The sequence below is a fragment of the Pangasianodon hypophthalmus genome, chromosome 6, assembly GCF_027358585.1.
Source record: "Pangasianodon hypophthalmus isolate fPanHyp1 chromosome 6, fPanHyp1.pri, whole genome shotgun sequence".
NCBI classification, from domain to species: domain Eukaryota; kingdom Metazoa; phylum Chordata; class Actinopteri; order Siluriformes; family Pangasiidae; genus Pangasianodon; species Pangasianodon hypophthalmus.
The window spans coordinates 26,177,678-26,192,759 of NC_069715.1; the positions used below are offsets into that span (position 1 = coordinate 26,177,678).

General features: G+C 38.5%; 1 protein-coding gene across 3 annotated transcripts in view; it reads left to right on the top strand.

The window, feature by feature from the left end:
* Window positions 1-12,941, top strand: part of insyn1 (inhibitory synaptic factor 1) — a 73,354-nt gene extending 60,413 nt beyond the window's left edge. For all 3 annotated transcript variants that reach the window (XM_053234996.1, XM_026913489.3, XM_026913488.3), the window contains one exon: window positions 11,996-12,941. In XM_053234996.1, the coding sequence (XP_053090971.1) occupies window positions 11,996-12,796 (801 nt within the window). In that variant the 3' untranslated portion in view covers window positions 12,797-12,941. The remainder of the gene's footprint in view (window positions 1-11,995) is intronic.
* Window positions 12,942-15,082: the final 2,141 nt, after the last annotated feature.

Consider the following 15,082-nt stretch of genomic DNA (forward strand, 5'->3'; position numbering starts at 1 on the left):
CAAACTGGAAACAATTCAAGTCATGTGATAACTTACAGAGGTTATTGTTAGGGTTAGGAACAAGGTTAGCATTCATATGTTTCTGCCAAAATTCAGCTATGTTGTTCTTGTTTGTTCAGATGTTATGTGTGCTACAACAAAAAACTATATAAAACCACAGCAGTTCTTCTGCTAAAAATCAGTTAGTAAACCAATTCATATTGACCTACCCATCTCTCTCTCTCTCTCTCTCTCTCTCTCTCGCTCTCTCTCTCTCAATCTCAATCTTTCTCTGTCTCGGTCTCATCTTCTCAGTCTCTCTCTCTCTCTCTCTCTCTGTCTCCTTCTCTCAATCTTTTGCTGTCTCTCTGTCTCACTCTCTCAATCTTTCTCTCTCTCTCTCTCTCTCTCTCTCTCTCTCTCTCGCTCTCTCTCAATCTCAATCTTTCTCTGTCTCGGTCTCATCTTCTCAGTCTCTCTCTCTCTGTCTCCTTCTCTCAATCTCAATCTTTCTCTGTCTCGGTCTCATCTTCTCAGTCTCTCTCTCTCTGTCTCCTTCTCTCAATCTTTTGCTGTCTCTCTGTCTCACTCTCTCAATCCTTCTCTCTCTCTCTCCCTCTCTCTCTCTCTCTCTCAATCTTTCTCTGTCTCTGTCTCATCTTCTCAGTCTTTCTCTCTCTCTCTCTGTCTCCTTCTCTCAATCTTTTGCCGTCTCTCTGTCTCACTCTCTCAATCTTTCTCTCTCTCTCTCTCAATCTTTCTCTGTCTCTGTCTCATCTTCTCAGTCTCTCTCTCTCTGTCTCCTTCTCTCAATCTTTTGCTGTCTCTCAATCTTTCTCTCTCAATCTTTCTCTCTCTCTCTCTCTCTCTCTCTCAATTCACCGGTGCCAATCTCTCTTACTTGGAAATATGCGGAAGGTTTTAAAAGCTGATGAATGCGTCAGGGGAAAGGAAATGCATGCGAATTCATTAGTGACAATGAGGTCTTATTAAGTCTTTCCTTACACACTCCCTCATCTTGCTTCCAATTTTCTTCGCTACACAGTGTGAATCTGAGAGAAGTGCAGTAAAAGCTGTCGACCACAGAGACAGGGCAGTCGATTTCCCTGTAATGTATAATTCACTCTTTTTTAAGCCATCATTAAATGCATAAATAAACTCTACTCTTTCTTCAAACATGAAAAGAAAATCTTAAATAAATGGCTAAGGGTAAACATGTTGCAAAAAAAAAACAGTCTTTATGTGATATCGTAGTTTCTGTTAACCATCGCTGACTAGTATTGGTGGGGGCGTGGTCAGACATACATAACCCATGTCATTTACCTGATGTCATCACAGTGGAAAAGAATACCGAAGGTTACAAGTCGGCTGTAGCTGCTAATCACTAGCAATAGCATTTAGTCACTTTTTCAGATTAATTACCACTTAACAAGGTCAGGAACGTTTGCAAAACTGAACTCAGGACAGTAAATAAACCTAACAAGTGATTAGCTGTACCTGAGCTGATTATAAAATTATATACACTACACATGCATGTGCGCTGTGGTGAACAGCAGCAAAGATACTTACTGAATTCTTGTATAGTGAAGTCGCCCTGATAAACAACACATTGTTTCATTTCCTAATTTAAATCCCTGCTCATGTTGTGCAAGGGAAGACATTCACTGCTTTATCAGTTTAGCAAGCGTGGACAAGGGAAGCTAAAGATGCATCAGAGAAAGATGCTCTGCTCTTTAGATGCTCTGCTCTGAAGTCAGACAACATAAGCTGTTAAGATTTATAAGAAAAGGAAACACATATGATGAGATATAACACAATTTATTTTTGTCGTGCTTAAAGCTACAGACACACTACATTTTCTGACAGATATTTAAATCGTCCAACTTGATAGCCATCGCAATAGTCGGTGAATCCTGATACTACTGTCAATCATCCCAAGCCTAGCAAAGTAGTTCTCAAAATATGGCAAATTTCTGACCAATATGTTCAAATTTTTGATTATGGTTTCATGTTAGTTGCTCACAATTATGACTGTATTGAAATTCGTTTTGAATACATATACATATCCATGCACACACAATCACATACTACGGACAATTTGGAAATGCCAATCAACCTACTACGCATGTTTTTGGACTGGGGAGGAACCTGGAGTTATATGTACACACACACACATTTATATATATATATATATATATATATATATATATATATATATATATATATATATGTACATATAACTCATATAACATGCAACTCCAATGACACATCTAAATTATCCACAAGAAAAAATAATAATTTAGAAGTAAGTGAATAACTTGTAGAGTGTGGAGGGAAACACTACTAGTGCTGGTTAAAATGGCTGCTCATTCTTCTGAACTTTGACCCTGGAAGCACTTCTTCTTCTGCACCTTTTTGTGATTTCAACATACGAGTTGTTAAAATAGCACCGTAAGACCATTATATGACCATATGACCAATGCCATGAAATCCATCCATCCATCCATTTTGTGTACCGCTTATCCTACACAGGGTCGCTCGCAGGGAGCCTGGAGCCTATCCCAGGGAACTGAGGGCACAAGGCGGGGGACACCCTGATGGGGTAATACCATGAAATACAAGGACAAATCATATTGTTTAAACTATTTGTATTATTATAAACTTATTTATTCTGATAATTTACATATTTAGTCTAAAGCAGTACAACTGGCTGTACAGAGGGACAAGCTACTTTTCCAGCATTTGGCACTCCAGAAAATCAGAAGAAAAACAATGTACACAATAATAAATTACAGATACATTTTTATTGCTTAGGAACCTTTAATGTTATACAATGGCATCTGTTATGTGGGATTTTTTGAAAATTCTTCAACTATATCACGACCATTAAGTTAAGAGACATGTTTATCCTCGTATTCTGAGAATGACTTGACTATAGGATAATCAGCAGGAACAGGATTCATTCAGTTCTCATGTATTTATCCATTTAGTTGTAAATCATTTTAGCAAAATGATTTTTTTTTGCTTTGTCTCAACAACAGCGAGGATTTGAGTGAATCTGGTTGTAGATCTGCACTCATATATGCATGCAATGCTTCAGAAATACAGAAATACAGATCATAAGTCTTTTATTTCTCCCTCCTCCTGAACCCATGACTCAGGGGTCAGGACTCTCCTCCTACATGCACACACACACACATACACACACACACACACAGTGTTCGTATACTGAGAGTAGGAGAGAAACTCAGTGACTGAGTCATTTGCATGGTGTTGGTGTGAATACAGTGTGAACCTCTGTACTGATTAGGATAAAAATCGACAAATTTTCAAATTCTTTGCTTCTTTGCCATTTTTCTAAAAGTAACAGAAATAATACAATATACAATTTTACAAATATGATTATTATTATTTTATGATAAAAGTTGCTGTTATTATAAAACAATAAGAAAACCTCAAATAATAATAATAATAATAATAATAATAATAATAATAATAATAATAACAAAATTCTACTTTTTTTGTCAGTTAATAAAATTTATGTATTTATTTACTTTGCTGTTTGCAAAATTTTATCCATATAAGACTGAAACATGGACATATATCTTGCTCTGACATCATTTCCTTCTTTAATTTTGTTTGTCCAGGATGTTTATACTCCTGACACAACTCTTAAACCAATAGCTTATTATTTATTAATTTATTCAATAAATAATACACATTTTTCAGCATTACAATAAAAGCATCACAAAATATGTAGATAGAAATATGAGAAATGTTTCATCACGCCTATTCTCAACAACTAACAACTTGTCATGGTAGCGTGGAACAGCACTACCCATCATCCCCTGCACATCACATGAGCTTGTCACATGCCTCAGTAATCACTCTCATCTGTGTCGGCTATGTGTTTTGTGGTCAAGGTTTTGTCATGTGTCACTTATGTTGTGGTTTGTTACTTATCTAGAGTTCATGTTCCTGTTGTGGTTATGTGTTTGTGTATCTCTTAGTTTAAATAAAAGCCTGCACTTGCATCCGTCTCCAACTATCTTTCCTGACACAACCTATATAAACACAATTAATATCCCTTATATGATACACATTTGTGTGATGGAAGTTTGTTCGATGTTAATGGAATGGTGTTAGTTTTTCATAATGAATGAAATGATTCTCAATAATGGATAACATGCAAATAACTATATTTTACAATGACCTTCTTAGGCTTGCAGCATTGACTTAATGCGTAGCCTACTTTAAGCTTCCTGCAGGTTTGGAGTTATGTAAAAGGATTTCGACACTCACTACCATCTGCATACTTCCATTAATAACCAGAAAACCCACATCCTGAAATAGCCAAACCCATATCTAAAGATAGCCTTACCCATATCTATAGCAGTGGCCCACATACAATAACTGTGAGCTGTACTGTGCAAGTTCTCAAACGCTAGGGTCCAGGGAAAGAGATGCAAAAATAATGGCCTGTTTTGACAAGCAATTAGGAGTAGCGCAATCCGAATACAGCAGATCAGACACTCTGTGGCAAATCCATGTTGCCCAAGCCGGCTGATGCCCGATGCCCATTACCCACTAACGTACTGACGCTGCCTTTGATTAGCCGGCTGTCGAGAGGCCTGTTAACGCACTCGTCACAATGGTGTTTTTTTTTTTTAAGAATCCTCACACCCACGCTAAGGTCTTGGCTGAAGTGCAATTTTGGAGGTGAGATGAAAAAGAAGGAGTTGCGTTCTTAATGAATGCACTGGCCGGTACTCCCATGTATGACATGATAATTAGCCGCTAACGGTCAGAAGGAGCACTTCAAAGACCCAATTTATTTATAGCAAAGCCAAGTGCAAGTGACATGTCTAACCAGGCCTAGATCAGACTCCTATACATGCTCAAAGAGCAGCATCTGTTTCTCTCTCTCTCTCTCATTCTCACATGCACACTTATAGAGAGTACCCTCCTCTAAAACTCATCAGAAAATGATTGAAAAACACACAGAAGTACACACTTTCTACAAGGAGCATCCATAATCAACTAAAGACCTACTCCACATTTTGCACCGGCAGTAATGGAGTATCCCTGCAGCTCAGAAAAATATGGAAGATGATGAATTCCCCTCAGCGGGATATAATAAACAGTACAGAGGAAGAGTCAACAGAGTCCGCTCTGCTTGGGCACTGGGAAAAAAAGAGTGAAATTGAGAAGAGAAAGCCACGGAAACCTCTAAGAAGACAACAGGGATACAGGATGAGTGAATGCTGTTTGCCGGGATGTTATTTTGGAGTCAGCAGGCAAAAAAAAAAAAACGCTGTAATCATGTGCAGTTTCTAATTATCATGCATAGGATGTTCAGTTTTCAGTCAGGTTCTGAGAAAGCTCACACCAGAGGCTGGATATTATATAAAGAATCAAAAAAACTTTGCCTGACAAACTTTCCTTTAATGTCTACTGGGACACAACGTGTTGCTGAAGATGTCTCTCTGTGGAAGTCGAAATGCACTGCACCTACAGAGTTTCTTCAGTTCAAGAAGAAATGTGATTAAGCATGACAAAAACACATTCAAATCATGATATTAGCCTGAGAAATAAAAAGTAGCACAGAGCAGATGCACAAACAAATCCCGAAGTACTCTTTATCCTTTTATTCTGATTAAATGTAATGAATCAGGATCATCAACAAATTTCCCATATTTAAATATGGGATGTTTATGTTTAAATAAATGCAGTCTCCTTGATCAGGATGATCTTTAAATAAAATCTGGGCTTGATTAGCTTGTCGCGCACCTTCACACATGCACACCTTGTCACATTTTTGGCTTTGAATTACAAGAGTTTAATATAGGAAGGCATAGTCAGTCACGAGATCCGCATCAAGCAGAGCATGGCGAATAAGTACTCTCTCTCTCTCTTTGTCTCTCTCTCTCTCTGTCTCTCTCTCTCTCATATACAGTAGCAGGGTTAAAGGATAGACAACAAACCCTAAATGCATAAACAATAAAAGTCAAATCTTTTAAACATTAAGGCATGAAGTAAATTTGTTTAAAATGTGAAAATCGACAAGGTTGTGACTTTATTTTTTTTGGAAACAATGTAGATCTATTTGAAAAAAAAGCTGTAAAAATCATAATTAGACAAATTGTAGCACATGTGTGGAGTCTTAGGAAAACCTTTTATATGGTCAAATGTTTTTTTTGTTTTTTTTTACTGTATATAGTTAAATATGTTTCCCTTTCCTGTTGTTTCTGAACCATAAGTAAAATTTGATAATTTTAAAGTCTAGTTACCACCAAAACTAAAAAAGTAGAAAATCACATTTTAAGGATTTCTACTTCTATATTCATAATCTAAAAAACAAACAATACTGACAAATTTTTAAGAACTATAAGTTTATCAGATCCACATCAATCTCTGTCTCATCAGCTGAGGTACAAGTCACTCACAGAGTTTAAATGCAAGGCTCATCATTGTCTCTTCACTCCACTGAGCTCTGTTCATACTAACATATGAACATGGGGAAATATGGGGAAATAATCACCGATTCATTTAATCACTTCTGTTCTCTTGCTTCAATTTCTTTATAATGTCTTTTGATTATGTCATTTACAGAAAGACACATTGTACATTTAATCCATTTATAGTTAGAAATGTTTTGGAATATCCATGAATCAAGTTAGTTAATATTATCCCTCGTGTTACAGCAGATCTAAACAGTTGTTCTGGCAGCAGCCTGTCTTTTTTTCTCTCTCTCTCTCTCTCTTAAAGTTAATAAGAAAAAAAAGCAGCTGGTTATGTTACAGAGAAAGCACAAAGCACTCCATCCTGAAGATATTCCCATGAGGGAAAACTTAAAATTACAGCTTCACCTTTGACTGTTACAAAGAGCTGACACTGGAGACTTCTTCCAAAAGTGCTTAATAAACTTCGAACAGAAAACTTCACCTTATGAACAATGACACCCGGTTTGTGGAGCGTCTGCTGTGTACGCTGGTACTATAGAAATGATAAGAATAAGAAGGAGTGCGTTAATATAAACCTGCAATTTGCCTTACCCCTGGAATTATGCTGCTGTTATAGAAAATTAATCAACACCATCAACACTAATCACAACACATTAGGTCCAATTTGATGTTATTTATAGGCTCACTTGTTTTTTCAGTTATTGGCATTTGATACCTAATTCATTTTATTCAAACAGACTAATAATGATAAGAATGCAATAATATACATATATATATATATACCTTTGATAATGGTGGGTCGTGGTTTAAACCACTATAGAGCTAAAATAATAAAAATAAATCATGGACCGTCCCTGCTATGCATCACAGACTCCTAGGGACTCCTTAATCCATAGGAAGTGTGTGAGCATGACGTATATGGTGTAGTGGATATTGTTTCATGGGCACCAGTGGGTTACGTTCATGGATCACTGCTGCCAATGCCATTTTGCAGCCATCGCAGTCAGAGTGTCAACTGTCACTCTCAGTTACAGCAGCCTGCACTCGGCCCAAATGGTGGAAAGAGGCCGCCTCCACTCTGACCCGCAATTACCCGACCCAATCTTTGCAGATGGAGCTCAGCTGGAGTCACACTCAGACCACTACACACACATACACACACATACACATACACACTGCACAGCAAGGACATGAAGCTGCACATTTCACTGCACAAAGAGGTGCCGGAAACCTCACACGTCATGTACTTTATTATCAAGAAGCAAGATCGAACAAAAATGCTGAGTTTCTTTATTGCTAAAGGTGCTAATCTTAGCTAATGTTTGTCTGTCTTTAGAATAACCAAGATTCTGCTACAATTCGATCCTATTAGGGAACTTAAACATTAGTATTCCTTGGCTCGTTCTTTTTATATCTCTTTCTAAGCGTCATATGTGGCCCGAAAGCTCTTTTCATGCAGGCTGGTGCATATAATTTAGCTCACACTGTATCTACGTATATCTGAGAGCCAGAGGATGAGGAGGATAAGGACTTTTTTTTTCCACCTTCAATAATCCAGCTGCAATCTCCACCATTTTGGGGGACGGGGCCAACAAAAGGATGTGATTTTTAGTCTATAGACTGCAATTACGGTTGCAGGTCCTTATTGTGTTCCTTCCATTTGAAACACACTGTGTCCCTTTGCTAATGACTTGTTCCTGATGTGTTCATTCATCCTTTTTGCACTTAGGCAATCTGTTTACCCAATAATTTACTCCATAGCCTACCCGCTCAGTGCGCCTCTTGAAGGCAAAAAAGCTCAGGAATTTCTTCTCATTGTAGCTCTGTTAAGCCCATCTGTGACCTAGAAAGCTTTAGCATCCCCTTTAAGCTTTTGGCACTGTTATCTAGCTGAATTGCTGGTGGAGCTGCAGGCTACGTTATAGCACGGGTGCAAAGCTGAATGCATGCTCATTTGTGTGATTTGGTTTTATCCCAGGAAACTACTCCGACATAATTTCTATGCTGAGTTGGGTTTCTAGAGCAGGACTAAATGCAGTTGTGTAGACAGCTGTAGAAATTTGGTGCATTCTACTTTAGAAAAACGTGATGCTTGTGCTGCTTGAGTAGATTACGATAATGTTATTAAATGGAGCTTTATCTTGACTGACAGTTCACTTATTCCAGGCAAAATATGTTATTGTGTTATGGTAGTAATTAATATTAAAAAATAGTGTGAGTCATGATGGACCAGACGCGGAGGAAATTAGGTCACCGTTTTGATTGACAGAGGATTGTGAAATAATTTTGGAACTGCAAGCTTCTGGACCTTGTGAAAATTCACTGATTAAATTAAATCCTATTTTTGGGATTAGTATTTTGTTAACAAACCAGCCATATACTGTATCATCTGTTCATAAAACAATAACTTGTCTGAAATGGAAGGGAATTAGAACATGGTCCATCCTCTAGGCCAGGGATTATCAACTGGCAAACCGCATTCTGGATGTGGACCCAGAAAAAGTATTTCAGCGGACCAAACCGCGTACTTGTAAACCCACTGTAGCAGAGCAGATCAACGTATGAAATAAAAAAAAAACTGTCCATAGTTCAGTGATGGTTCTAGACTTGGTTCTAGTTCTGAACCAGCTCAGCTAATGTAGAAGATCATCTGTTCCACTGTCTAAGGTTCCATCCTGATCTCTGGTGACTGTCTGTGTGGAGTTTTGCATGTTCTCTTGATGTTCATGTGGGTTTCCTCTGGGTTCTCCAGTTTCCTCCCCCTTTAAATTGCCCCTAGGTTTGAATGTGTGTCCATAGTGCCCTGTGATGGACTGGCACCCTGACCATGATAAAGTGCTTACTGAAGATGAATGAATAAACGAATGAACGCATCAGTTTCAAGACTAGCTACAAGTTTAGAGACAGTAGGAAAGAAAGGGGAGAGTTTTCACAGACATTCATAGAGTTTTCATTATATTTACCCCTCTCTGGTAATCTAAAACATGTTTAGATGAATGGATGAAGAAGACGAATTGTAGAAGATGAAGACGTAAAACTCTTTCTCACTTGTCAATCAGTGAGACACTAACCAGTCATGTGACCTTGTTTATAAGGAAGAGGGTAGATAGCGCTTTCCTCCAAGTGTGTTATGCTGCCTTGTGGTGCAGTAGTTAGAAAAGTTGTGGTGACTGGCTTTTCATGTCTGGGATGAAGCACTTGCTAGCCTTAACCCCGTCTGGAGATAGAGCTAGCTAGTGGGTGGGAATTGGCAGACGAGCAAATTGGGGAAAAAAAAAAAAAAAAAAAAACTATACAGCTTCTGTAACTAAAAAAAGCAGATCATATTTAAATATGCATACACAAAGAGGTACGTATATGTTTATTCTCCCTGCATCAAATTCAAAACTGATTTGTCTCATCAGTTCAGAGTATATGGTGCTAGTTAAAAGTGATAACATGAAGTGTGAGTACGAAACAAAACATAACCACATCAAATTGTCTTATTTATAGCCATAAACGAATCGGCCTCCTCTTCCACGTGACTCACATTTAAACACGGTCAGACCAACGTTCTATACACTGCCAAACAAAAACTATCAATAGCACTCCTCATGAAACAATGAAGCAACTGTCTCCACAAGATACAGAGATTTTCTCTGGCAGCCAAATGATGAACAAGTAATTCCCTGTTGATGTTCTTTGTTTGTCTTTTGACTGTTATACAGTGTATATGTGCATAAAGCGTATTAAAAGCACATTGAGTGATTATAGACTCAGAGGAGACAAACGCACAGCAGCCATTCATCTGTTAAATCAGTCAGAAAATCACTGATTTAACACATCACTGAAAAGTCACTGATCAGTGATACATTGTGCCTTTTCTAATCTGTACTGTGGCATAGGCAGGACTTCGGAGATTGTAATTGCTCTTTTAAAGGCACTTTTCTTGGGGAACAAATTGGGACTTAAATCCCAAAGCCAGCTTTTTGAGATTCTCATCATTTCTGTCATTAATAGGCAAAAGCCTTCCATAAGTAGCAAGAATATTATCCAAACTGAAAAATTACAATGAGGCAACTTTGTTTAACATTATTCCTATATACTATAACACCTTCATAATCAAAGAATACTGAAAGAAATGACATGCTTTCCGAAATTGTGTAATGCATAGCATTATTCCTAACATTAACATTATTCCTATATACTATAACACCTTCATAATCAAAGAATACTGAAAGAAATGACACGCTTTCTGAAATTGTGTAATGCATAGCATCTAGAGGCAACTGAATGTATGCGCATGTCCTGTACATCTTTATTCATTTATTCAAGTATTCGAAACAACGAGGGTCCGCGTCAGGGGACAGATCACTGGCAAAAACATATTTCATCCATGCTTGATGTCTAAATAAAAAAACAAAAAAAACAAAACATAAAAATACCAAAAATACATAAGGAACAAATGAATAAAGGAGTTATTATTGAGCAACATTCAGTCTCAGAAAAAGAAGTGGAATCTAGATCCCTTAAGTGTTCTTTGGTTGTCTGTTTGGGGAAGCCCTTAAAGATTTTATGTAGAACCCTACAACAGACTGTTTACTTATAAAAGTAACTTTGAGCCCTTAACTATCCAAAAACCCTTGATGAACATTTTTTTTCTAAGAGTGTATAAGTCTTTCTACCCTCATACCAAACTGACCACGGGTGACTGCAGGGTATGTATGGATGCAGCTCCTAATTGTGTTCCCTCCAATTAAAACACAGCGTTTTCCTTCGCTAATGATGCCTTTATTCATTTTTCACTTTTTAACCAATACTACTAAAATGCACATCACAACACTTACAGAAAAAAAAAAAAATCCTCCATGGTTCTTTGGATGGATTGGTGGGGTGCTCTCTTGTAGCATTCAACACACAACCTTTAAAGGTTCTCCTCTATGGACAATCTAAAGAACCCTTCTTTTTGCTGGATAAAACTTTTCTAAGAGTGTGGGTTATATGACGAGGAATTGGGAAAGAAAGAAACAGGAAGTTAATAAAAGTAAGAGTTTAAGTTAGGATTGCCAAGCTGCTGTACATACAAGTGCTTTGTTGCTTTGGATATAAGTGGATATAAGTGAGAACAGACTGTAATTATAATCCCAGCCTTGGATTCCTTTGTTTCTATTTGAGTTTGACAATGTCCAATTGATGATGACTAGTTTGTGGTGTTTTCTATTCCCCTGTTATGCACTTAGGCCTTGCAATTTATCAATAATTCCAAAACACATAGGACTAGAATATAGAAATAGGACAAGAAGAAAAGGAGTTGAAACTAGGACAAAAAGTTTTGGATTACAAGTACTTAGTATATTTGCACCAAACTGGACAATGGTGAGAACAGCAATCAATAATTAAAGTTTGTAGTAAAGCAAAGTTTTTAGCCTAAGTGTACCAAAAACCAAAGTAAACCAAATTAGAGGCATGTTATCAAGATATTATTCCACTGACAATAAACCGTATAAATAACAATTGCCTAGGATGTATTGCGCAACTCCAGTCATTGATCTCTGTCTTTTTTTCTGTACCAGGTGGTGGGTCAGATCGACAAGCTCACAGCGGACTTTGACTTCGACCCAGAGCCAGATGAATGGACAGTGGCAACGGCGAGCAGCACGTCGAGTAGTGAACGTGGCCTCACTGAGGCCTTCCGGCTCGACTTCCTCGGCCATGATGTGCTTTCCGACGCCTGGGATTTCTGCGGCTACCGCAAAACGGCTCGGGAAGAAGATGAGTTGCTGGAAGAGGAAGAGCCGGGGAGCTCCGCCTCGGCCACACCTACCCCCACGGTCAACACATATTCGCAGATGAACGGTGGCCTCCCAATCCCCAACGGACCTCTGATGGTCACTCCGGACTCTTCCAGCGAGGAGGCATCAAGTTCCACGCACAGTCAGAAAACATCACGCACCTCTGGGACGAGAGAACGAGTTCGCTTCAGCGATAAGGTCCTCTACCATGCACTTTGCTGCGACGATGACGATGAAGACGAACCAGAGGAGGAGGAAGGAGGAGAGGATGAAGATAAAGTGGACTGCGGGATGCCTGACACAGACAGCGAACCGAGCCCTTTGGCTTCTTCGCCTGTCCCTCCTCTCTCCTCCTCCAAATGCTCAACCACTCTTCACAAATGGCGGGAAACCTCTTCAGCGGGGCCATCACCCGTTAAGATGGCCATGCTCGGGCCACATACTCTGCCTAGGAAGGGTCCATTAAAACCAGGCAGCAGGAAAAAACTGCTGCGCAACAGCAGCACTCAGACAGTATCAGACAAAAGCACGCAAACAGTATTGCCATACATCCCAGCGAAACAGAAAAGCAAGGAGCCCTAAGGAGACCTTCAGCAGAAAAAGCAAAGCAAACTGAATGAATATTAGAGTGACTGTATACTATTTAATATCAAATACATAGATACTAGATTAAGACACAAATTAATAAATGAATTACTAAATAAATAAATAATATATGGGAAAACAATCTGACTTTGAAGTCATTCTACAGCTCAGGAAGTAAGCAGTGGTCCAATTTGTAAAACATGGTGCCAACTTTTATGGAAAGAATCTCATATATTTATTTAATAATGTTCATATATAAAGGTCGTCTTCTACTATGCCTGCTATGCATAATGAATAACTGACGTCATGCTTAAACGCCGTATTCAGAATTGGGTTATGCATGTCTAGTGAGGAATTAATACTGAAATTGTGGACATTGCTATTCCGATCTCAGAGGTAACTACTACGAAGCACTACTCACAATAATGAGGGTGAAAGCCATTTTGTTAATCCAAATTTGCATTTACTAATATGATAATTACAATTAGGACTACTCATGCAGCATACTATTCATGGTGGTGTACTAGACTATTATCAAATGTTTATTTCAGTGCTTGCCATTTTCTCAGTCATATATCGTCATATGTGTCTTTTTTTATTTTTAATCATCTCCTGCTTTTATGTTATATCGTATTACATTTTAAAGTATAAAAAATGTCATTTACTTCAGTCCACATTTTCTAGAAATGATTTTTTTGGACTTGAAGGCAAGTGCTTGTGTTTCAAAACAGTGGTCCAGATGTTAACAAGTAACCCCATTTCAAATGTTCCTGCTCAAGAAAAGTCTTCAAAACCTTCAAAATGCAAATTGCACGCAAGCAATTTTAATTATTTCAGTGGTCCACCTAGAAAACCAACTTTAGTACCAATGTAACCTGACTCTAAACACAAGTAGCTTTCCCTGCATAAATACCGACATACTGTATCTTTTGAACCTTCTCTGAATACGACCCATACTGCAAAACTCAGTATAATACCTTTTTTTTTTTTTTCATTTTTAAGTGGTCATACTTAGCTGTCGCCTAACACGTATATCATGGGTATTATGCACACTGAACATATTGCAGTATATTATCCTGAGCACTCATATATGATCTTAGCTGATCTTAGACCATTGCTGTTGCCCTTGATTTTTAAAAACCATTTCAGCAATGAATCCCTTCATCTGCTGCTGAGTTTGAAAGTGGTTAGAGGGATGAAAAACTGTATTTTCGAGTGCCTCCTCTCCTCTGTGACATTTAGCCACCAGCACCACCCCCCATCCTCTCCATGAAGTAGTAGGCCAAGGTTGTTGGGGGCGACGACTTAAAACCCAGAGCATAAAGCCAAGATGCAAAAGGTTATGTCTCTCTATTCGGAGGCCCAGCAGGGAGTTGCGACTCAATAGTACTGTGTTTTATTCACAGGGATGATGCCAATAGCGTCCGATCGATAGCGTTGGTTCAAGGCCCAGCAAGTGGGCTTCTACTCTGTGTGCTCAGAGATTCTTTAACAAAACCCACCTCTCCGTCAGAGAGCTTGGTATTTAATCTACAGGGGGAAAACTATCTGGAAGTGAGAAATAGTGAGATAGTGAAAAAAAGTGAGAAACAGGTGGAGAGAGAGAGAGAGAGAGAGAGAGAGAGAGAGAGAGACTGGGGAATACTATGAATGAAGGGCCAAGAAGCCCTTTAAAGGAGCATTTGAAGACAGATTGGTCTTAATTTTCCCCCCAAACATGGTCATTTGTTTCCCAATCACCTAGTGCTGAATCATCTCCCAGGGGCATGGGAAAGGCACTAGGTTCTCCCCAGTGATCTATAAGAACGGGCTCTATCTTAAAGGGTTTTACACAGGCAGATTTCACCACTCAGCAGAGGTACAGGAGTGTCCTAACAGTTGAGCCAACCAACAATAACTGTTTCTAATTTAATCAGTTATGGAAAAATATGAAAAAAAAAATGCCTGTAGGATTTCCATTGCAATCCATGGGTTATCATTTGGAACTGTATGGAAACTCATTGGGCCCTCATGGCTCCAATGCGATCATATATGAAAATCTATGCTACTCCCACTTCTCCTGACATGAAAGACATAGAGTGTCTTTGGGACTGACATGAAGCACAATTGGCAGCCCCATAATTCTCATAAACCTATAAGATACCATGTGACTTCCATGCAATTTCCAGACTGACCATTAAAATTATAGAGTCCATATGAGATTCACAGTGCATTGTCTGTAAACTATAGTATTATGTTGTTTATAACTCATCTAGTAGAAACCCAATAGGAACACCACAAAAA